Source organism: Tachypleus tridentatus, chromosome 1 (genome assembly GCF_004210375.1).
Source record: "Tachypleus tridentatus isolate NWPU-2018 chromosome 1, ASM421037v1, whole genome shotgun sequence".
NCBI lineage: Eukaryota > Metazoa > Arthropoda > Merostomata > Xiphosura > Limulidae > Tachypleus > Tachypleus tridentatus.
The window spans coordinates 94,024,155-94,050,350 of NC_134825.1; the positions used below are offsets into that span (position 1 = coordinate 94,024,155).

Here is a 26,196-nt window from a genome sequence, read left to right on the forward strand (position 1 = left end):
GTATCAGTATTTTAATAGTAATACTTCAGGAAAATGTTTAGGCACTGGTTATAAAAAATGTTACCCACAATATATGTACAGAAATTAGATGTAATTGATTTGTTTATCTGTTGTTTATTTAAAAAAAAAACCTGAAAAGAAACACTGTGTTATAAAGTTAATGTTGGGTGTTCATTATCTTCCTACAAGGAATTTGTCTTAGATAAACTGAAGTTCAAGGCAATTTCTTGTAACAGTTATTGTTATTCCATTTTTTAAATAATTTCTTCATATTAATTCAACCGGTATGTCTCTGATCTTACTATAATTATGTGGGTACTAAGTAAATAAAATGAGTAATGGTGCAAAATTTGAGATTGATATCTCAGATATAATAATAAAAGCTACACCCTCCAAAAGGTAGGGAGAAGGGTCAGAATTTTGAACATATTTCTAAAATATGTAACATTTTATGCTTTTCATCAGAGGTTGTATCTTTCTGGTTGAACATTGTACCTTTAATCGATGTGACACAAATGATAATAATTGCAAAATCATTCTACTAATGTGCATAAAGTAATTTATCAAGCATAATGTGTTATTCACACATGAATATATTTTTCTTTTCTTTAACACTAGTTTATAGCTGTGTATTGTCAATGTATCTTTTTAAGAGTACATTGGAATATGATTGAGCAGACCCTGCTGCTAAAAAAAAAGAGAGAAACTGAACAGTATCAGTCTTTCTCACATTTGTACTAACATTAGTAAATTTGAAATACATTCTAAGAAGCTATTCAAATCATTGTAATAAATAATAAACATTGAAGATTCCCAAACACATCAAAACCTGTCTTACCACTTATGTTCTACCCAAACACAGCAACTTTGTTTTGTTGTACCAAAGTGAATTACCACTGAACCTGTAAGATTAAATGTGTAGAAAAAAAGCCATACGTAATGTATAACTTTGCCTTATTTGTTAGAATGATGGTTTTGAAAGAGTTAATTAGAAATTGACTGTCTTCATATGTAGTAAAATACCAATGGAGAGCAAAATATTCTTTAATACTTAATAATGTATTCTGAAAAGATTATTCTTTCTTCTTTAGGGATGGCTTATTTGTAACAAACAAAAGCAAAAGAGAATGACATAGGTGAATCATGTCATAATTAAAGACAAAATGTTGAGAATTAATATCTCAGAATATCAAATTTACTAATAAGTTATTTTTTAACTTGCATGAAAAGCGGAAAATAAAGATGTTTCAGTTGCTTGTGAGTCGTGTTTATTACTTATTTATTGAATACCTCTGTAATTTTTCTTTACAATTGAAAATTATTTTTGTATTGTTGTTGAGAAGCTTATTCAGATGCAGCAAGGATCAGATCTTCAGTGTAATTTATATTGTGGTTGTGTTTGGAAAGAGAAAGGACTAATCAAATTAACTTATTCCTTATTGTGTAGGTTCTAGAATTGGTGGTAAATCGAGACACTAGAGGAAGAAAAGTCCCTGAATATCTTGTTCATTTTTCAGGCTGGAACAGTAGGTAGGTTTGACTGTTCAAAACTGAATTAATATTGTTTAAAGAGAAACACATTTTATCTAACTATTAACATGAACTACTTAATGACAATAAAGAACATTACTTTCTCCTTTTCTATTTATTTATCACAGAATTATTTTACATGTGAATAGTTTAAAATTAATAAATTGATAAATTAGTTACTATTACTTAGTGATTAAATTTAAAAACATTCATGCATATAGCACTCATCTCTCTTCAACAAGTGTCTGAAGCTGTGAGTAATATTCTGTGGAAAGTAGCTATGAATAAAGATTTTTTTTCCTGTTTAAGAATTTTATTTGAAAATCAAATGCACATACTTACTTATATATGTATCTAAAATTATTTAGAATTTAATATATGATGAAATGAAAAAAATGTTTTTTAAGAGAACACAAAATTTATTTTTCTGAAAACCAAACTGTCAAAGAAAATGTTTAAATTGATGTTATTTTTAATTTTTCAATAACTGTGTATTTTGGTTTTGGTAATACTAGAACTCTTGTGGTTGAAAAGTAACTGGTAGGTATTTTACTTCATAAAACCTTCAAAGTTACAAGAAGGTATGACAACTAGACAAGTGTGTGGCACAATTGTTATTTTTCAGAATTTGTTCTAGTCTAATTCTTCTGCAAAATCACAAAGAATTACAAAACATCCTTCATATAAGAACTTTTAATTTAAAGTAAAAAGTTAATGATAATATGTAAGTCACACTGTATCTGCTATATCTATATCCAGTGCCAAGAAGGTCCTTTTGTCAATGTGGGGGCTTATCAGGCCAGCTAGGGTACACAACACAAGCAAACTTATAAGGTATTATTATTACTTTGTCCAGAAACCTTTACTTTCCTGCTCATCTTCTTTTTTTTTTTTTTGCTTCTTCTTCTTTGGAAAATTGAAAACTTCTAGTTGTTTTACAAATAGAATGTGTACTTTTTTTTATAAAGGAAAATACCAATAACATTAAAGCAGATGTAATAGAAGAACTTTATCCTATCCATATATCTCAGAATGGCTGGGATGGATATTAACACTTTTATTGATAAGGAAAGAACAATGTTTTGACCTTCCTAGGGAAGGTCAGTTACAACACAAGCAAAAATAAATTGAATATATTAACAATAACATATTTATTGTTATTTATCAATTTATTTATACCTTTGTAATTTTTCTTTACAATTGAAAATTATTTGTGTATTGTTGAGAAGCTTATTCAGATGCAGCAAGGATCACAGTTTTATAGTCATCTATAAAACCACTAAGAATATACTTGATGGGTTTTGATATATTTTCCAACTAATACATGTACATAAAATTAGAACAGTTATTTTAGATAAAAATTGTAAATCATAACTAGCCTTATCTATGTAATATTAATTGTCAGTAACATAGTTTGAGTTGGATGAATAGAAGAAATGTCTAGAAGCTATAACATAAAACAGTTAACCAAATATATAGTAATTTGAATTAATACAGTACAATTGAAACTTTACAGTGTAACTATGGGATTTTTGTATTTGTGAAAAGTGTAATACTTTCAGTATTAAATCTTTGTAATAAATATTTAAGTATCTGATGAAGTGGGTGCTTTATTTTATCTGTCAGTCTTTGTCTCATTTTCTGGATTATTTTAAAAAATGTAGAGTTTTACCAAGAATTTTGTAGATCAAGAAGAATGATTATTTCTGTTACGAATGTATCAATGGTAAATGTCAGAAATGCATATTTTTCAATAGCTGGGATCGATGTGTATCAGAAGATTATATTTGTCCAGACACTGAAGACAACAGAAACTTGCAGAAGCAACTAGCTGAAGAAGCAGCAGAAAAGTTGTAAGTTTATAGGTTTTTGAACTGGCAAGAATCAGTTCTTTCTTTAAAATTTGTTTTTTTATTGAAAATGTTATAAAAAAGTATTATATTTGCTATCTTAAGTAAAATGTGAATGTTTATTATGTGTGTAAGTTAAAAAACACTAACTTGTTTCAGTGCTAGACATAGCATCTTGGTAATTTTTATCTTGCTACAAGTTTATTATTTTGTGTGAATTCTGAATTTTTCAAGTCTTAGATGCTGAAACTTGGCTGTTTCAAAATTTAAAAGCTAATACCTTGTCAGTAACTGAAAATTAAAAACAGATGTAAACAATTAGAGTGTTAAATATATAACCCTCAAAAAACTGATTTCTGTTGACATTGATGTTTTGGAGTAACTGTGGGATGAAAAAAATTTTATAATTCTTTATGTTTACTCTTAAACTTTCTCCAACTGTAATAATTAAATGAGTTTTGAAAATAGTTTTGTTTCTCTGGAACATGACTTATTTTACAATAAATACTTAGTCTTGAAAGTTTGAGACAAAGAAATCTTTAAAGTCTGAAGGGGTAGTGTTTTAATTTCAAGAAAAATAATTTGCAAACGAAAATTGTTACAGTTGATGGGAACAATAAAAAACTGTCATAGATATTAAGTGAAATTTCCATGAAAATTAACTACAAGTATATAGTTGGACTTCAAGGAAATATTTAGTTATTTCATTTAAATATTTCATTTCAGCCATTTTAATCTGTGTAAAGACTATCTTGTTCTTTCAAAATTAAGATTTCAAGAACGTAGATTGTGTCCTTAATCTGCTCAAAAGTTCATATTTTTGTTTAGACCAAATTATAGCTTAGTTATTTAACTTGGTAAATTATAATGGAATTATAGGGTATCAGCACAGTTATTTATGATATTTTTGGTGATTCAACTATATATCTAAAACCTAAAAAGAAGTTTTGTTTGATATCCTCCATATGCAAAATTTTAAAAAGCTTAGCAACCGAGTTCAAAAGTCATAGATGGAAGAGATAAATGTTTTCTTTACTTATTTATTGTTTTATATTTTAAGAAAAATAAATTTAATAATTTATTTTTAAATAGTAATAATCTATATACATGTATAATGTATAATAATTAAAATGTAACTGTATATTATCAAATACTAGTCCACTAAAACACAGCTAAGACAGAGAAGAATAACGTCAGTTTTATATTGGATATGTAACATGAGTACACGTTCACTGCATCAATGCAAGTTATGTAATATTAGCTAGGTATGACTGGAAGGCTAACATAATAAAAAATTATATATAATTATGAGACTTAAGCTACTTAGACTACACATTTGTATTTTCATGTGACAATATGTAGTCATTCTAGTATGAAAAAAACAATAATTTACATTTATTTCCTAATTTTTTATGATGGTTACGAGGTTGGTCAAGTGATGAACCCCTCATTTAAGGAAAAGAAAATAACATGAAATATAAAGTCTTACTGAAAACAAACATTTGAAATGTATTTAGGAGGTTTTAGAGGTTACACAAACATTATTTGGGAGAAATAATAGTTTCTTAATCATAACATGAAATCACTTTGTACTTAGACTAGTAACAAAACAGTTTATATATTTTCACAAACAAATTTTTAATAAAAATATTTCCTTAAAAAAATCTGTTTTTTTTTTGTATGAAAATACTTGTAATCTTTACTAAAAGTATACCAAATTTTGTGAAGGTACCCACACTGTATTAAATTTTATAGTGCAAACACTAAACGTGTGCAAGTGTGTTCACAAACTCGTATTATACTGAGCCCATTGTGAAAGGGTTAATACAGTTGCTGAATACATTTATGAAGTACACCTGTTCCAAGACGGAATCAGATGTTTACATCTGTAACAAGATGCTGTGTGTCAATTTACAAAAAGCTAGAAAGACTTCACAAGCATGTCCTCTGTGCCAGACACTTACCAAGGTGCATTTCATTCATAGATAGGTATATAACTGCTAATATGGATATAATCACCAGTTGTTTGTAGAATTCTCTGAGCCGACAACATGTGGAGCAATGCTATTTTTTACAGTTGAGTTACATTTCACTCTGAATAAAATACATACTGGTACAACTTCCTAGTGAATAATAGTGCCTGCCCCCCAATATGCTAAACTTGTTGATACCTTCCTGAGAGAAAAGGGATTGACTAAATGGAATAATCTGCACAATCACTAACTTCAATTCTGTCACCTGTATATGGGATTCTCTAAGGAAGCAAGTCAAGTACTGCCAAGTGAATCAAGATGTTAACCATTTATCATCCACAGAAGGTTATTTTGTCAGTTACTGTAATTGGTATAAATCTATGGGTGGAGATGATATCTGGCATATGTAAATATATGGGTGGATGTGTTAAAGGTTTAAAGATGCCTTTGAAACAGCTCTTTCAGGGAGTGGTTGAGAATACTTTGGGATCCTGTCAACACTGACATTAAGTACACAGTATTGATGCAAGACTCTTTTGCTGTTTGTGTTGACCATATTCAATGATGTAACAATGTCTACCAAAAATTACTGATAAATGTGAAAAACAATTTAGAATGATTTATGTAGTAAATATGGTTTTATATTACTTCACCAGCTTACATGTTAAAAAGTGTAAAAACAAATCTTATTTCACTTTCTAAATGGTACATAACTTTTTTACTTTTAGAAAAGGAAGTAGGAGGAAACTTCCACCAGTCATCAAAGAAACACTTAATAAGAAGCTTTGTAAGGAAACAGAAAAGGAAAACAAAAATGATCTGGCCAAACGACTTGAAGAATCATCAACAGAAAGTGAAAGCTCTGAAGTAAGTTCAGCTTTCAAATCAGTACAGTAAATTTAGTTGTGAGAAATTTGGTCTAGTACAGATTAATGTATTTTATTGTGTATTTTTTAAAATTTTAAGTACCTTAGATGTTTTTTCACTTTTTCAGTTTTTTTGTAATATCTAAGTAACAGTGAAGGTTATAATTAAATGAAATATTTCATGTACAAAGTCTGAATTTTGTAATCTGCAGTGTTTCATATTTTTAAGAATTGGTAAAGCTAATTAATGGTTAAATGAAAAGGTTAGTTCCCTCACTCTATGTTCAAATTTTTATCTTTGTCTAGTTACTAGTTGCTAAAAAATAACTAATACATGTTAATCCACACACTTTTGATTAGTACATTTTATCTATGTTTTCAAAAAATTACACATGAAAATTGCATCCAGCAAGATATGGTAATTGGAATAATTACAATTATGAGAGGATTAAGAATAGAAGTAACTAATTATGTTCTTTCAACAACAAGGATGAAGAAATTGATCATATAGTTGAAATCACCATCCCAGGGATATTGAGAGAGATTCTTGAAGAGGACTACTACAACATCAATAACAAAAAGATGGTGGGTTGCAAATAATGTCTTTGGAAAAATAACTTAGCTTCTAATTGTAATTAAATTAATATTTCCATAAATTTATAAAATGACTACAGAATATTCAAATGTATTTATTGTAGGCATGTAACATCAGTAAAGAAACAGTGATGATAAAAAGCCATTTGTAATCTTCGTTAGCAAAAAAACAATTGCTGTACTTTCAAAAGTATAGAAACAATTATTTTTCCTTTAGAAGAACTTAAAAAATTCAAAAGAGTAACAGCAACAAAAATATTGTAAAGATAAAATATTACATGTGACTTGGTTTGAGAAATTTTCTCCATTTACAGTTTTTGTGTGTTATCTTACAAGATTTTCTTATATTCCTATGTGTTTAATTTCATTGCCTTCATTCAATGTCCCCTCGGTGTGGATTCCTGTATGTGGTGAGGGGACCTCCCAGGGAAGGTTCTTTTCTTTCAGTTTACCTCCTGTGGAATCTAAACATCCACCCACGTGTTTGCTGTGCGTGGCAACCCGTGAATGGGAGAAGAGGATCCTGGTGGTTGAGGGGTCCTACCCTAACACACCACTTTGACTTTGAGTTCCTGTAGACGGGCAGCCTTGGGGTGGCCCATCTGGGGTTATTCGGCTGGTCCACTCGGGCTAGGGTCAACTAAGTATCAGTGTTGGATGTTCTCAACAGGTGTTGTGGACATTATATCTGATGCTGATATTTGAGTATAGTGCTCACGAAACCCTGGCGTTGCTGCAGTGTCCTTGTTTCACATTGTAGTGCATCCTCTTGTAAGGCTCTGTGGTGGGTGGGGTTAGTGAGCACCGAAGTTTCCATTTCTTTATTATGGATACTCCAGTTAAAAATCTTAATAAAATAGTAAAAAACATTCTATAGGTAAACAACCACGTCTTGAAGATTCTGAGCAGCAATTCTAACCATCCGTACCACCTCTTGTACCTCAATTTCTTATATTGCACTCACTTTCAGACAAACTATTAGGGCAAATGTCTCCCTTTTTCATTTAGAAGGAACAAGAGGGACTTGCTGGCTCTCCAAAGTCAGTAAAAAAGTTTTGATTGGTGGAAACATCGACATCTCAACACAATGAACTCCTATTGCATTCAAAGGCAATTGGGGATATACCTATAGAGATTACACTTCATGCTACTTTGAATTCATCATGAGCAGTTATTGTTGAGAGGGATTTGAAGAACATCCCAGAGTCAGAGATTCTCACTTGTTTCTCCACCCAAGGAATTTCTGCAGTGAGGCATATCTCCACTCCTAAAGATGGAATTATGATGCTGACCAATGTCCTCATTCTGACATTTATGTCACCACATCTGCCTGCCACTTTCAATGCAGGTTATCTTAATTGCAGAGTATAGCCATACATTCCAAACCCTCTCAGATGTTTCTAGTGTCAACGGTTCGGTCACTCGAAGATGTCGTGTCGTGGCTCGTTGAAGTGTGCTCGTTGCAGTGGCAGTTGCAATGACTCTCACCCATCCTACTTCCATCCCTAAATGGTTGGAAGAAGAAGAGGTGCAGCATTTGAAAACGATTCATAACATTATCCATCCCAAGGCTCGAAAACTACTATCCATCACCTCGTCTTGGACGTATGCTACTGCATTTCATTCCACAGCTACTGTGGGAGTGCAGACAGATCTCTCTGTGCCTCTTAAAGAATCGGTCTCCAAACAAATGAAAAGTCTTTTGATTTCCATTGTTAAAAAAAGTTAATGAATCAACTTCAACACCTATCTCTCTCCCTTATATACATTCCACCAAACCCCAAGATCCACATCCTTTGGTTCCAGCTACAGGCATTTCCTCGGATCAATCTTCCTCTCTCACCCCAAGATACAAAATAATCATTTGTTCACGTCCTCAGCCTTTGGAATCCCCTTCCAACAGCAAAGACCTGTCCAATTGACCCAGGGCAGGATCCATGGAAGTCGATAGACCTCCCTTGAATAAGGAAAGTAAGGAAAAAAGACATAGTCTTAAACAGAAGGGTTCTCCACCTAGTCCACCTACACATAAATAAAAATGGCCACCTTGATACAAAGGAAATGTCCTGGTTTACGTTCTAATTTAGATGGCATCAAAACACTGATTGCTTCCTACCATCCTGTTTGTCTCTCCTTGCAGGAAACATTTCTGAAACCTGCCGATACAGTCACTTTTGAACGGTTTTCTTTGTACAGAAATGACAGGCTGTGTGATGGATGAGTGCATGGAGGGGTGGCACTGTTGGTTGATCAACATGTGCCCACCCTGTCTATGCCCCTCTACACACCCTTGGAGGACGTAGCCATCCGTGTTTCCTTGGGTCTAGAGGCGTAGATCCTGGGGGGATGGGGGTATATATCCTCCCTTTCACTTTGGGTAGGGGTTATGGTGCATACAATCATCCCTCCTACAGTTTGGTCTGTTGAATTTTTATTACATCACAGGCATACAAATTATGTGTTTGTTCTTGTGATTCTCGTGTTCTTACCAATTGAATTACATATTTAGGCCTATATGTAGGCTTTTTCAGTAGCCGAAATGTACATCTTTAATATAGGCGTGCTTCTAAGCTTTTTGATCTGAGCAATAGTTCATAAGTATCAGTCAGTAGGCCTAAGTATACATGCAAGTATTGTGGCAACAAGATTACTCTGTAACTGCATGTTTACAGCTTTCAGGTTCAGGTAATCAGAGATTACCATTTTGCAAATTGAACAGTCCACATAAGTGGTTGCAAAAATCATTCCCCCTATCGGGTGTACAAAAATCTACGCCCCTGCTTGGGTCATACCATCACTGTTTGTTCTCTCTATCTGTCATCTGGAGAGACATATGATCAATCAGATCTTGATGCTTTCATTGAACAGTTGCCACCTCCCTTTTTCATCTTGGGGGTCTTTAATGGACATCGTCCCCTCTGGGGAAGTGCTGGTATTGATAGGAGGGGTCGCTTTCTAGAGCATATGCTCTCTGATCACAACATTTCTATATTCAGTACTGGTTCTTTTACTTATTTCCATGCACCTAGTCATATTGATCTCTCAATTTGCTCCCTTTCATTATTTTCCCATTTTTCATTGAAGGTTGACAATAATCCACGAGGCAGTGATCATTTTCCTATAATCTTGAGAGAAACTAGCCATGGTCAGTGCCACCCGACTTGTGTGCCCCAGTGGAAGCTGGATCATGCAAACTGGCCCTCTTTCACTGCTTTCGCAGAACTTGATCCTGCCATTGTCTGTAAGCCATCAATAGACGACTCTGTTGCAGCAGTAACTGACTGTATTATACAAGCAGCTGCTCATTGCATTCCTAAAACCTCAACACGTTTTCCAATATAGCCTTGTCCATGGTGGAATCCTGCCTGCCACATGACACGGAAGGCTCAAAAATGAGCCTGGGATACCTTTTGTAGATATCTCACACTCTTTAGCTACATCGCTTTTTAATGGGCCCATGCACATGCTCGATGGATAAGACGTCAAAGCCAGAAGGAATCTTGGATTAAGTTCACAACCATCATATCCTCTATAATGTCAGTCAGAGAAGCCTTTCTCAAAGGACAACATCTTGTATCAATATTCTTTAACATTGAGAAGGCTTATGATACAACATGGAGGTGTGGCATTTTGTGAGACCTCCATATATATGGGTTACGTGGCCATTTGCCCATTTTTTTAAAACTTTTAATGGACAGGAGATTCCAAGTTCATGAGGGTTGGACACTTTCCCATTCTTTTCTACAGGACTTTGGAGTCCCTCAGGGCTGTGTTCTGAGTGTCACACTTTTCAGTATAAAGATTAATGCCATCACTGAACAACTCCCTCCCACTGTTACAAATGGGCTCTATGTCGACGACTTTCACATCTCTTGTCAGTTGTCGAACATTAGGTATATTGAGCAGCAGCTACGGAATGCCCTCAATTGTTTGGTGAAGTGGACCACAGCAAATGGCTTTAAATTCGCTATTTCTAAAATCATTTGCATGCACTTTTACCACCAACATGGTATTCACCCTGATCCTGAACTCTGTATCGGTGATGTTTTGCTGCCTGTGGTCCCTGACACCAAGTTCTTAACTTTGACCATAAGCTAACCTTTATACCACTCATCAATCAACTACCGGTCAAATGTACAAGAGCAGTGAATATCCTCCATGTCCTCTCTACCTCCACATGGGGAGCGGATCGACCTTCTATGCTAAACATTTATTGTGCTCTTATTCGATCGAAACTTGACTATGGATCACTGGTCTATGGCTCTGCCAGTCCATCGGCCTTAAAGATGCTGGACCCTATTCATCATCAAGGGCTTTGGCTCTGCACTGGGGCTTTCTGCACTTCCCTAGTTCATAGCTTATACATAGTCTCATGAATCTTCTTTGCACCTCCACCATTTGCAACTGTGTTTACAGTATACTTCGAAACTTCATTCCTCATCAAAGCATCCCACCTAGGGCTGTGTTTTCTTTCCTCAATGAGCCATGCTTTTTCAGACCAGACGTCCAGGCGCAATTGGATGAATTGGGTCTGTCCTTGGATGACATTGCAGAATCCACTGGTCAGCCCATCCCACCATGGCTTATTACAATCCCCAAATGTGACCTTTCTTTAAGTCGTCTGAGAATAGCAGATACTCCCGATTGGAAGTACTGTCTTTTATTTACTGAATATCTTTCAAACAATCTTTCCATTCCAATTTATATGGATGGTTCCAAATCATGTGACTCTGTGGGCTCTGCCATGGTTTGTTGCTGTTCAGTGGTTGCACGCAGAATCCCCTCTTCAGCTTCTGTGTTCACTGCTGAACTGTATGCCATTTCTCTTGCCCTGGATCACATAAAATCTAAGCAGTACTCGAACTGCATGATTTATACTGAATTTTTTAGTTCTCTACTGGCCCTGGAATTGCTTCATGTTGGCTCACATCCTGTTCTTGCCAATATTCAAAACCAACTGGCCCATTTCTCTTTAATATCTACTTCAATCCAGTTTTTCTGTATACCAGGTTAAGAGCTTGCAGACACGGCAGCTAAATCTATCTGCTGTAGCACTATCACCACTGTGCCTATTCCATACATAGGCTATGGTCCTATATTCAAGGCTCAGCTCCATGCCAGCTGGCAATCGACTTGGAGTGAGCAACGTGAAAACAAGCTTTTCCAAATAAAACCCAATATTGGACTTTGGCTGTCTTGCTTCCATAAGTATTGGAAGGAAGAAGTTGTTCTAACTAGACTATACATTGGTCACAGTTTTTTAACTCATCGTTTTCTTTTATCTGGAACTGGTGCACCAGTGTGTAGTTTTGTAACACTCAGATCACTATAAGCCACATTTTACATTCTTGTCTTCATTACAACTCTCAACGACGGCACCATTTTAACACTGTTCGGACCCAAGGTTTGTTCATGACATTAGACAGTGTCATTGGTGATGGTAACATTGTCCACCTTGATAAAGTTTTTAGTTTTTTAAAGGCCATTAATCTTTTTAATGTCATTTAAGTGTTTTAAATTTATATATTAAACCTTTTTTAATGTGGTTCCCTTTTAAGAATCACAAACTCTAGTTCGATTTGAAAAGCATAGAATGGCCGTAACATTAAATAACTCGACACCAGGACTGGAAAGGCCAACTTCAGGTGACTAACACTGCTGTTTGAACTATCCATTTAAACTACCCTTTAGTCATCCTGGCGAGTTATTATTACAATTTTGCTGCATGTCTTTTAAAACTTTTATTACTTTACTTTTTGAAAATGGCCAGAATGACACATAATCCAGAACCAGGACTGGAAAGGCCAACTTCAAGTGACTGGCAGTGGCTCTTGTTACCTGTTAGTCTTTCTGGTGGGTTATGATAATTGCCATTATGCTACAGAAAGTCTTTTACAACTTCTCTTACTGTGGTTTCTCTCTTAACATTGTAGAATCGATGTCAACATTGGTTTTATGCTATTTATGTTTTTCAGATGTCTTACCTTCATTTCCTTTTATTAATTTTACTATATTTACTTTATTTTTACCTTTTTAACGGATGTTTGGCGCAGATAGCCTAACTGCTTTGTGCCATAAAACACTAAATCAACCAACCAACCAACCACACTGCAGAAAGTCCTTTACAACTTGGATTACTGTAGTTTTTCTCTTGACATTGTAGACTAGATGTAAACATTGTTTTATGCTATTTATTTATTTTTAACTTTGTTTTGTTTTACCTTAATTTCCTTTTATGAATTTTACTGAATTTACTTTTACCTTTTTACCAGATGTTTGGCGCAGATAACCTATCTGCATTGTGCCATAAAACACTAAATCAACCAACCAACCAACCAATCATTGAATGTCATACTGTGTGTTTAGTTTCATCATATTTGAGTGTTATAGGATATGTTTAGTTTTATCATTATCCTTGAAAGTTATCCCATGTGTTAGTTTCATCACCATATTTGAATGTCTTTCAATGAATTTTGTACCTGAACTACACATATTTTCTGTATCTGCTTTTTGCTTGTGGAGTAGCTATACATGTTTCAATGAAATGTTTTATTTTAAAGTTGTATATTGAAAACTCTTCTTTCCAATAGAGTGTATCTTTTCCATGCTTAATCAAAAAAGGTTTTTAACTTGACTGATGCAAGAGAACTGCAAAATGTAGGCATAGTATATTTTACTGACCTGTAATACACAGTTCTAAACATGGAGTTACATACTCTGTTCTTGAAGATTTAGGTCAAGTACTTTTCTCTCTTATAGTGCTTGCTATAACTTTTTTTCTTGTTAACAAAGCTCACCAGAATGTTGTATCATACTAACAAGTTCTGTAAAAGTTTCATATCTCCTCAATCACAGTATAATGGTTGTGACATAAAGGGTATAATCAAGGTGTGGTATAGTGCAGTGTCATGAATTATGTGAACATTGTGGATCAAAGTGTAGTTTGAAAGTTGAACTTACTTCAGAGCATTTTCTTTATGTTGATTATTCTTCAAGTGCTTTAACTAGCTCTTTTTTTCCCTTCCCCTTTTTTGTCTCTTTTCAAGGTGTGATGCAGTTCTCTCTCATGACTTGTGTTGTCAATGTGTGGTACAGTATAATATCATGAATTGTTAATGAGTGATGATGTACTAAAGTGCTTTTCAACAAATGTGTAATCTTTTTGTTTACAAATGATATACATATAATTTAACTGGGCTACTTTAAGTGTTTCATATTACTTCGTCACTTCTTACCTTAACATATAAAAATATTTCTACTGACTGAATACTTTAATATAGGAATGTAGATATTTTAGTTAAAAAGTCTGACAGTATATAAAAAAAAGCTTTATGGATATGAAATGGAGTTGGTGTGAAATACTGTCATATTAAAACGAAATATATTATTAATGATATGTTTGTAGATACCTATATACTTGTATGTGTGTGTGAATATATAAACATAGTTTAATGATTAGATAGATGGTGTGATATTTTTGGATTAAACAAACTGTGTTAAAGCCATGTTATTTGGCTTTATTCCCAATACTCTACATAGTTTCACAATTCCTGTAAAAAAAAAAAAAACTTTAACTGGCTTCACTTGATTCATATTTTAACTTCATGGTTATTTTTGAAGAAAACTGAAAATTCTTCAATCAAAATAGTTGAATTGGTTATGATTTTCCAAAAAAAAAACCCAACTAGTTTTTGGTCTTTGATGTGTGAATATTCCACATTGTAAAACAATGCTTTTGAATTTCTTAAGAAGTATGTCAGTGAAAAGAATGTGGGAATTGTGTCACAAAATTATGTATTAATTCCTGAACTTAACTGTTTTAGCATGTATTGTATAGTGTGTCATCTGTTGCTTTATTTATTACTCATTTTGATCAGTAATTTTAATTCTTCAGCTGGTGAAACTTCCTTCCGAACCAAATGTGGTGTCTCTACTAGAAGCTTATGCCAAATCTGTTGCAGTAAATACTGTGTGTTCATCCCCAACAAAGAATTCCAAAAACCACAGCCAGTCTCAACATTTATCAGCTGATTCACGAATTCAGTATGTGTTTAGTTGATAGTCATACTATTTCCCTTGACTAATGTAAAAGTAAAACAAAGGGTAATTAGATTATTGAAAGCAAGTTAATTTTAAATAGTGCTGATATAAAACCTTTCTCAATGACATAATTATATGTTTTTCATTGTGATTATAAATGTATATCTAGTTAACTATAGAGTTTTATTTTTACAAAATTGTAAATTTCTTCATATTTTTTGCATTTATCAATGTAATTCAAAAAGATAAATTAAAGTACCATCTTTCATTTCAGCATAGTTCTAAGTAATCTTACATTTAGACAATGAAATTTAGATATTTATTTTTAAGAAATTTATTCCCCTCCCAAAAGTATAGATTATTTTGCCAAGAAACTTCCATCACTTGAGAATATTATTTTCCATGTCTTGTTTCTCAGGCAATTTTCTTTTACTATCACTGGTTTTATTGCTACATCACTTTGTTGACATAAGTTTATGAAGCCAGGCATTAAGTCTGAACAATTACTTGTCAAGCTCAACTTTGAACAAATCTTTATTCATTAATGTGTTTTGATAGGTTAAGTTATAAGTTATTTTCTTTAGAGTAAATAAAATGGCTTGAATAATAAATTATGGTTTCTAATGATAGCTGACTAGCTAGAGGCTGTGAAGGAGTTAACATATAGACGTTATTTTCATTCCTAAAAATATTTATACATTATATTTACTTGAAACCTACAGATATTGACTTATGAAAATACATAAATAACCTTAATTTGACTTAGCAAGTACAGTAGACAAGATATTTATAATGAAGCAAATTCTTACTTACTGATTGTTATTAAGTTTATTTTGTTGAAATAATACACACCAATAAAAGTACTATTTATAAGATGCAAATTCATCTAGACTAAAAATATAGTCAACAAAAATTTTTATATCTATCCTGAAAAACGTAATGGTAGTGCTGTTTTGAAGAATGAAGTCCTAGATTATAAACAAATCCTTGTCAGTTTTTGCTATATGTTTATATGATTTATAACCAAAAGTGCAATTGGCAAAATGGTATTTTACAACCTAAAAAATAACAGAAATCCTAAATGAAAAGACATGATTTTCAACAGTACAAACTCAGTACTATTTTATGTTCAGTACTTTTGTTCTAAGTTTCATGCAATTTAGTTAAGTATTTTAACTTTGAGAGAAAGAAAAAATAAAAATATATCAGTGATCTATCTTCAATGTACACAAGGTTAACCATGAATCACTGGCTTGGGCAGGATTGAACATTTTAATTTTCATAAATTGGTATGTTTACTGTAAATATGGATGCCAAATGGACTAGTCACTGGAGTTTCATTTGAAACAGTTAATAGTAGATTTATTTAAAACCCAGTTTGTGGAGTATAAAAGGCACTAATGTGAGGAAATTTATAGTTTGAATAAAAAATTGACTTTGAGACTGAAATTCAAAACACAAAATACACTTTAATGAGATATATTAAGATACTTTGCAACATTGAAATTACTGAAAGTATTGAAGTTACACTGTTAAAACTGTTGGATTCTGCAGTCTGAGCAGGTAACTGCTCTTCAGTTAGACTTTCTATAATATCCACTAAATTACTTAATACTATCAGTAAGCTATCAATTAACACATTGATTGAAATCTTAAGCATAATTTTATTAATTCATTTGCTGACTCATTGAAATTCTCTTAACTAAAACCTAAACTAACTCATCAATTGATTGTGATAGAATGTGGCAAATTGGTAACCTATTTGCATGTATTACTGAAGGCAAATGTATATTATATTCAGTTTTCTGCTTTTAAAAAAGTAAAGGGAGGCAAGAAAAACACTTTCACTGTAGCTACACACACATACACATGTGTTAAAAAAAAGTTATAACTCAAGTGCTTTCAAAAGATTGATGTTTTCTTCATCTGAAAAAAGGTCCATCCTTCGAAAGCACTTGAGTTATAGGGTTTCTATTATTTTATATTGAGCTACATATTTTTCTGATATCATGTGTATGTGTGTGAGTTTCTTTGTGTTGGTATTAAACTTTTAACCTTAAAATAATTATTTCAAAAATGTTTATTAATTTTTAATAGAATCGAACTATGTCGAGAAGTAGTGGATGGATTTCGAGTATTTTTTGATTTTACCTTACCAAGTTTGCTCTTGTATCGGAGTGAAAAATCTCAGTATTCATCAATTCGAAATTCTCAAGTTCCAGCTCAGTCTTTGAATAGGTAAGTATCAATGCACATTTATTTAAGTCATGAAAATTGCAGCAATTTCTTGAATAGTTGATTGTCAACTAAAAGGTACCAAAGGTTCTACCGTGATATCTTTTATCAGTATTTGGATAACTATAGGAACTTGAAAAATTGTCTTCTTGAGAATAAACTGATTCAGAAATTTGTATAAACTTTTTTGTAGCAACCAGTATTTCAGCCTTTTCAGTCATACAAAGTGAAGTCAAAGAATTGGGTAAGCAAATTGTGACTTGATATGCATCTATATTTTATATTTTTTTAGTTGATCAAACTAGTAGTTTTATTTACTTTGGTCAATCTAAAACAAAGTAAAGAATTACTTTGCTTCTGACCTGTCATTTTGTTTTAACAGTTAAAATAGCTTACAACAAAATTAAAATATTTTGAAACTTTTATGGCAGATAAACATTTCGTAATCTAAGATATTTTACAGTCAGTGGGTTTGTTTAAATCTAGGGTCTCAATGTGAATATCACATTCTTCTCAGTTAATTTTTCTTTTGATAAAAAAAAACAAAAAACAGTGAACATGAGGAAAATGAAGAGAAAAATGTAAAGAAAAGTTAATGTTACATTATGTAACTTTTATCCTTTTACATTGAAGAATGGAGCATCTACGAAATGTTTTAACAACTGGAGATTTCAAAACGTTGCAGTAAAGAGCTTTTTCAGCAGTCTGATGTTACTATTTATTAAGTAATTTATGTGCTCCACTACATAGATAGGGGAAATATGGTTCTTGTGTGATTAACATTAACCACTTGGATGTGACTTCTACAATACAATCAACTTTACTTTGGTAAAATATTCCACAGTCAGAAAAACAGATACAATATATCAGAGATATCTATTCAGAAAGTGTGAAAATTCATTTTTTTATTTAAATTAATAAATTTCCTTGTTTCTATGATTATTTACTGTACATTTAGATATAACATATTAACAAATACTGCAAGAGTAGAAGTGAAAAGGCAGTAAGTGTTCAGTACAAAATTTCAAGGAGTAAAATATAATCAATGGAAAACAAATATATGTTTGGGAGATTAATAGACAAGATTATCAAGTAGCTTTATGTATTATTTCATAACCTAACAAGTATATGATAGTAAAAAGTTATCCATAATGAAGTAGTAACTTCCTTTTATGTCATAGCATTATAATAACAAACTGACAGTTTGATCCGATGTGTGTAGGAGGGTCACAAAGTTTGCCACATTTACTTAAAAGAACTATGTTATAACCACATAAAGTGCAAACTTGAGTATCTTGTTAATCTGTGAATTTATTTTACAATAGTGAGGGTGTTTAAAGCTTCTTTTTTTTATTCTGTAGTTTTCTGTAAAACCATAGTAGAAATGGAAAGTGATCAGTCAGAATTTTTGTGTGAAGTTATGGTTTGGTTTGTTTTGAATTTTTCACAAAGCTACTCGAGGGCTATCTATGCTAGCCATCACTAATTTAGCAGTGTAAGACTAGAGGGAAGGCAGCCTGTCATCATCACCCACTGCCAGCTCTTGGGCTACTCTTTTGCCAGTGAATAGTGGGATTGACCAGCACAATATAACACCTCCACAGCTGAAAGGTTAAGCATAATTGGTGTGATGGGGATTCGAACTTGCAATCCTCAGGTTACAAATTGAGTGCCTTAACCACCTGGCTATGCTAGTCCATGAGGTTATGAGGAGAAACCTTTGTATCTCTAATTATTAAGCAATATAATAAGGATATCCGAATAACCTCAATAATGAACCAGAAAAAACAAAGTTTGTTTTCCTTAATTTAAAACAAAAGCTACTTTAAATCATCAGTTAAAAGAATTTTTCAGTTGATGGCTGATTCCATAATCCTTGCTGTTTATCTAGGTTAATTATCGAGTATATGCTCCAATTTAAGGAAGTTGTATGTCTAAACACAAAGTTGTAAAGGCCATTATATAGACATATTGAAATATCAACTGACTGTAATGTTTTGTTCAGAAATGCCTTAATTCTGTTAAATCTTTGCTGCTGTGGAATTAATTGTGTGAATACTTGTTAATAAATCAAAAAGGTATTTAGACAAGATATTTTTTCAAAATTTATTTTAATAAGAATCTTTAATGTATGTTTCTTTTATAATCAAGATTGTTGACAGGTACATAGAAATGTATCTTACCTGATATAAAGTAAAGCTGGAAGACCATAGGACTTTTTTAATTGCTAGGCTACCATTCTGAAACTCTGTTATAAAGTTCAACTGAAATTTGCATTAATTACTTTAACCCTTTTGTAAAATTCGTACTTGTGGTATAAGTTTAGTTCTTTTCAGGATATTTACAAGTAAAATATTGACTTGATTGTATTCAAAACTTCTTTGAGTCTTATTTATTGTATACACTTTTCAAACTCTTTTTATCTTTAAAATGGATTAGAAATAAGTTAAAGTTTTGCATCTTATTCACTTCTGTCATAGTGTCACACACAACAGTGATTCTGTTGAAATAGTAACTAAAGAACACAGAGAAGTATTCACACAGCAAATAGCCTCTTGTAATGGTACTTCACGAAAAACTTCTGCTGCTGCACCAGTCTCACATTTGCCAGCATCACTTAGTGGCCGATGAAGCTGTAATGCTAGGTACTTGGCAAATTCAGGACGTCTGTTAACTTCAGAACCAGTTAAATCCCAATTTCACTTGAGAAGGGACAATCGAGGATTAACTGATTCGGGTATGTTTTGTGTTGCTATGAAAAGTAGGAATATATAAAACAGTTCAGATAACAGGCACAAAATAAGCATCACATACAGAAAACAGTTTAAAATAAGAATTTAAAGTAAATTGTCTATGAAAGTAGGATCTGTATCGTAGTCTAGATATATAATTTTATCTTATTTATTCTCTCATCATAAGCCTCATATATGAAAGAATGAAAAACTTGAAAATTATAGCAGATAACTGAATAAAAATTAACATTTACTATGCATAGCCAGTTATAGAATGGTAATTTATTGTAATGAAAGAGAAATACCAAAATAGAACAGGTCACTACAATTGTATGCTGGAGGTAAAGAGTAAAACTTTATCCTGGCACCTGCATTGCAGCCCCATAGTGCAAATAAAACATAGATGACAGATTAAAATTTAAATGAATAATGAATTAATTCTTCCTTCAAATTATATGTTAACTAAGTAAGTGAAAAACTGTTTTAAAAATAATATAAATAAAATAATTTCAAAATCTATTTTTGAAAAATAAATATTAATGTAAAAATCAGTGATATTGGCTTGATTAGTGAATAAAAAACATTTTAATTTTTATGATTTTTTTTGGATGACTTTTGTTTAGCTTGAAACATGTTTTTCTGATTTTAGTTAGTAACAGTTCTCCACCAAGAAGGCTGTTGCGCTCCTCAGGTCCTACAGTTCAAAACCAACTTAAGTCAAGTAACAGAGAGACATCTGATTCTGAGAGTAGTCACCCTACACCTGCAGTTGTCCACTGTAACTTAAGATCAGTATCTCCAGCATTTCAAGGAGTACACTCATCTACCACATCGTCAGGTGTTCCACATGGGAACACTTCACAACTTTCCAGTCTAGCACAACGTACTGAACCTCCACCACCATTAAGCCTTACATCTGTACATGTAGCTAGTGCAAGTTCCTCAGCTTCCTCCACATACTCAGGACCTTCAACTCCTCCTCTTAATAACTCAGCTCTCTGTTTGAGAGAAAGTTCTCAAGTGCTAGATGAGGTACTTACTTGGCAGTTGGTACCAGAAAGTGTATACAGGAAAATTCCTCCACCACCATCTGTTGTATATGGAGCTCACCATCTTCTTCGTATGTTTGGTAAATAGATCATATTAGTTTTGTATAAAGAGTTGTGTTGTGGTTAGTTGTTTGCTTTACATATAGCATGTTTTCCTACTGCCATTCTGTTTTAGCATCAGTATGTGATTGTGTAATATTGTTCTATTATTCTCTTGAATCTTCATACTGGCACTTTATGTATGATGAGATGTGGTTGTTAGTGTTCCATTCATTACTTTACCATTAAGATATTAAAAATATCTTTTCACCTCATTTTCTGTATGTTTAGGATCATTGTTACAGTAGTAAATAAATCCCCATCTAACAAGTCTTGTTCCTGGGAAAATATGATGAATCAGAAACAGTCTGTACTTGTCAGCAGTCAAGGTCTCGTGCTGTTTTGTGTATATTACCAAAGCCATTGATTGAGATACAGACAGTGACAAACTTGAACTAATCCCCCATCATGCTTCATTGTAGACGTTGTACATTGATTGTAATTGAACAATTCAAGTTTTTGTTTATCAGTAAAGATCATGTGTTTCCAGCTTCATTTCACCATTTTTGGTCTAATTACCATTTTAAATTTTTTTTTAAAATTATCTCAGCAGTGTTTTTGAACAGCTACTTGTCCATTGAGGACACTTCATGCTTATATTTGTCCTACATTTCTCGAGGTAACATTCAAACTTGTAATTACAACTAGGTATTTGGCTAGATCTGTACTTGACCATCATTTGGCTTATAAAGTCACTTTTGGAGATTGTTGGTTTTATACTTCTTCAACTTCTGTTATTAAAAATGGTAGTTTCACATACCCTCTTCACAGTCTTCCATGCATCTTTCATTGAAACATGGAGTATTCTTGACTAGTCAAAACATAGAATTCTGTAATGTGCTTGTCTTGTGATATTTCAATCTTGGAAGCTACAAGTGGATTTGCACTCTTACTTCTGAACATAGTGTGGGTTTCTGTGCTTTTCTAGGTTTTATACTTGTATGGTGTTTTCTAATTGGTTGGATAACAATCAATTATAGTATAAACTATCAAAAGGTGATTGGTACAGTTCATTTTAACATAATAAATGCATGGCATTTCTGTAGTATTTGCCTTTACATCCTTTTTTCTCACCATTGCCATAATCAGTTCCAATGTTGTACATATTCTCTGTTCAGAGTAAAAATTAACTTTTTGGATGAATTGTTGCATGTTAATTTTTTAGTTCAGGGTGTTAGTAAACAGATTTTTTGAATTACAATTATAAACAATCTTCTGTATAGCTTAAAGTATGTTGTAGTTGAAATTAATTTTATAAAACATTTGAATTTGGTGTAAAGTAGTATTATTAGTCCTACACTGAATAACATTTGAGCTATAAAAAGTTTAATAATATTTTCCATTGACAACAATAAATAATACCTTTACGGCATGGTAGAATTAAACAAAATCTATGAAATCTTAATTTAACTGTTTTGTAAAATTTATAGAACTTGTGCAAATGCCATAATGCTATAATTGTTTGAATATGTGATCAATCCAGTTTCCAAACATGCACAAAAGTATAAAATCGTAGTCAGTTCTGCATCACCTTTGGTATTGATAATTTTGTTTCATGTTATCTTGCAGTTAAACTTCCAGAACTTCTCCATAAGATGGGTTTATCCCATCGAAAACTCAACCCGGTTCTCCAACACATCCATGGACTGCTTCAGTGAGTAATCTTAAATTACATATTAACTTTAAACAACAGTTTCATGGGTCCTATTTCACAGTGCTTCCACTCATTTATAAGCAATAAGCACAGATCATTGTCATGGCTGGTAGCCTACATGAGCTAACCATATGAACATTTCCAAGAGGGACTGTTCAGATTTTGCTGACTTTTGTGCTCTATCAGATAAGTAGTTTATTAGTCTAGTTCTAAATGGTGAAGATCCCACGCAAGTGTATAATGCTGGATTTCCTAAAAGAAGACCAAGTCCCAAATGAAATCTTAAGATTTCTTCTCCAGATTTCCCTTTGCAACTGAAACATAGGATAAAACTAATTGGTAGTTATTATATATATTTTTTACAAAATGTTATTAATTTATAATTAGACTTAAGCAAGCATATAAGCTTGACGACGACATTGATTGGGATCAGGTAACCACAACTCTAATATAAATATGTAACAAGCACAAAATTAACTCCTCCACATGTAAGAAGTTTTATGTATTTTTATAACATGTACTAAATTAAAATGAAATATGTGAATTATAACCATTAGAAGCCTTGTGTAAATATGGCAAGTAGGCACAACAAAACTTTGAATACTTATCAAGTAACTCAGTAAAATATTGAATATAACTATACACCCTACTATACAAGTTCTTGTATAGTTCTTACTTCCAGTCTTCTTTTCTTTTTCTAAAGTTGGAGATTGGGGAGTTTAATTAGTAATTACTTGGTGGCTTCATTTCTACAGAAAGTTAAGGGTAACTGCCTTCCTACAACTGACTATAGACAGTGAGAGGCAACTCAAATGAGATGTTGTGGGTGTAAGCTTATACCCTTATTTCATTTTTTATGATTTTTCATCACAGGTGACTAGACTGGCCTCAACATTTGAATTTTGTCTAACACAGTGGTTCTCAACCTTTTCTGACTTGCAGCACACTACAACAATCTGAAAATTTTTGCAGCACACCTAGAAAGCCTTAACGGTTTTTTTTAGGTACACATTATACGACAAGTGTTAAAAGCCTTAGAACGAAAATCACGGGCAAAGCAAGCGATAATAATGTCACTGTGCATCACGTTTGAATACACATAAGGGTTAACTTAAAAAGCCTTAGAACGAAAACCACAGCCAAAGCAAGCGATAGTATTGTCAATGTGCAGATGAGATTAATATTGTTCTAAGGCTTTTTAACGATTTTGTGGGATAGAAGAAAAATCAAAACATTTTACTTTTACATATGTTTTTAATGTGACACTTGTGCCTGCTTCTGAGAGCAAATCAAATTGAAGCGAGGCTCTAACGTAGACAAACAAGCTCGCATTTCATCATCAACTGTAAGAAGCCTCTCTCTCTTTCTGGCTTTAATTTCAGTCAATGCTGAAAATCCAATTTCACAAAACCATGAAGTTGCAAATGAAACAGAATTTCAACTGCTTTTGAACTGATTGCAGGATATGAATTTTTAATGGAGATCCAAAACTCATCCAAGCTCTTTTCAGGAAACAATGACTGATAAAATTTGTTGTTTTATAAATTAATGAGCTGTTCTTCTTCCTCAGTTGTAAGATTTGTTGTTTCGTTGATTCCGAATGGATAGGTCACCCAGTTATATTCGTCAACAGCAAGTGACGGGAAGTAATGTTTTAGCGTGGACTGTAGGTCGCTTAATGTGTTCAAAACTTGGACAATTTTCTTCTTTGACGGACATTCGTTAACAGAAGAAAAACAATCAAGGACTTCTTTCGAGATCTTATTCTTCCACAGCGTCACCTTTTCATCGAAGGCCTTCAGTTTGGACGTTGCAGTAATAATGTTTTCAGATGATCCTTGGAGACTTAAGTTCAGAAAATTTAATTTGTCAAACAAGTCAGAGAGAAATTGAACCTTCAGTCACCAGATCTCATCATAAAAGGAAAATTCAAAACCAGCTTCCTCAACCTCCAAGAAAGAAATTACTTCAGTTTTTAGTTGGACAAGACGCTTTAACACCTTTCATTTCGAAAGCCATCAAACTTCAGTGTGATACAGTAGCTTTTTGTAGTCTGAATCCATTGCTTCACAGAGAAGAGAGAAAAGTCAAGATTGAAGTGGCCGAGACTTGATGAAATTCACCACTTGAATAACTTGATTCATAACAGACTGCAAATCTTTTGGCAAAGATTTGGAGGCAAGTGCCTCTCTGTGAATCATGCAGTGAACAATCCCTAATGTTTGGATTTTGTTGGCACACCAGAGTGACGAATCTCTTCTTTTTTCCTTATATTGAAGGACAGCCATCAGTGCAAATGCTGTTATTCCAATGTAATTTGAAGAGCAAAATGTTTTCATTCACCAACTCGTAGAAGTCTTGGCCTTTCACTGTACTTTTTAAATCTTTGCAAAATAAGTATTCATTTATGATTTTTCCATCTTTTATAAATCGACCAAAAGCCAGAACTTGAGCTTTTCCATTAACATCAGAAGATTCATCAACTTGAAGAGACCATAACAGAGACAATTCATCTTCAAGTGCTTCGAAGTGTTTGCAAACTTGATCCTTCAAATCCGACGACAAGTCTACAATTCTGCGTGAAATTGTGTCATTGAACAGTGGAACTTGCTTAACCTTTTTGGCAACATCCATTCTAAGCATAGTTTCAACAATGATTGCTAATGCTGGCGCAATGACTGATTCGGCCTCTGTATGCACTTTCTTGCATTTTGCCAACAATTGAGCAACCTTATAACTTGTAATTAGTCCTTTTTTTGGGCAGCTTTATGTAGTTCACAAGCTTCCTTGATTGTTCATGTTGTTGAGTTGCAAGATTCTCGAAGTATTCTTTTGGTTTATCCTTCACAGCTGAATGATTTGTTTCCAAGTGTCTCTTCAGTTTGCGAGGAACAAGCGCCTCGTTTGATAAAGCTGCATTGCAGAGTAAGCAGAATGGTAATTGAGAATGTTCCGATACCAAAGCAATAAAACTGTATTCGATGTATTCATTTTTGTATACTTTCGTTTGATTCCTTGCTTTTGATTCAACACATTCTCCTTTTCAGCACCAGACTTACTTAAATATTTTTCCATAGATAAATGATAAAGCTAATTCATACACGATAAGAATGAAGTTTTACAGTTGATATAAAATTCTTACCTACAGTGTAGTAGCTATAGCTTACCGCAGAATGAGAACGTGTTCCAGAAAGCAGTTTGATTGTTTGATGCATCATTAATGATGTACGAAGCGCTTGTTGTGCCACAATTAAACTTAACAGTTGAACCGTTGCAGTCGAGAATGAAATTTAAGTATGAACTTCTCAATACTTGAGCTCAATGAAAACCATCAAATGTTTTGGAAGGTTTCAGAGTGTCTCTATAGTTGCTTTTATTAACTGATGTGTTCGACTTGTTTGTAAAATCCCAAGAAAGTTTAATGTGTTACAAAAACACTGTGGTACACCTGCCAATCTCTCATGGCACACAGGTTGAGAATCACTGGTCTAACATATAGGATATCCACAAACATTATTCATTATGACAATAATTTTACAACATGGATCAATAATAGCAATGTGATGTATAGAAA

General features: G+C 32.9%; 1 protein-coding gene across 1 annotated transcript in view; it reads left to right on the forward strand.

Moving 5' to 3' along the window:
* Nucleotides 1-26,196, forward strand: part of msl-3 (male-specific lethal 3) — a 41,570-nt gene that overhangs the window by 13,566 nt on the left and 1,808 nt on the right. Inside the window, exons 4-13 of the mRNA XM_076468528.1 lie at nt 1,448-1,530; nt 2,290-2,364; nt 3,288-3,383; nt 6,082-6,220; nt 6,709-6,804; nt 14,708-14,856; nt 16,951-17,091; nt 19,569-19,717; nt 20,470-20,949; nt 22,538-22,622. Coding sequence (XP_076324643.1) covers nt 1,448-1,530; nt 2,290-2,364; nt 3,288-3,383; nt 6,082-6,220; nt 6,709-6,804; nt 14,708-14,856; nt 16,951-17,091; nt 19,569-19,717; nt 20,470-20,949; nt 22,538-22,622 — 1,493 coding nt within the window. The remainder of the gene's footprint in view (nt 1-1,447; nt 1,531-2,289; nt 2,365-3,287; nt 3,384-6,081; nt 6,221-6,708; nt 6,805-14,707; nt 14,857-16,950; nt 17,092-19,568; nt 19,718-20,469; nt 20,950-22,537; nt 22,623-26,196) is intronic.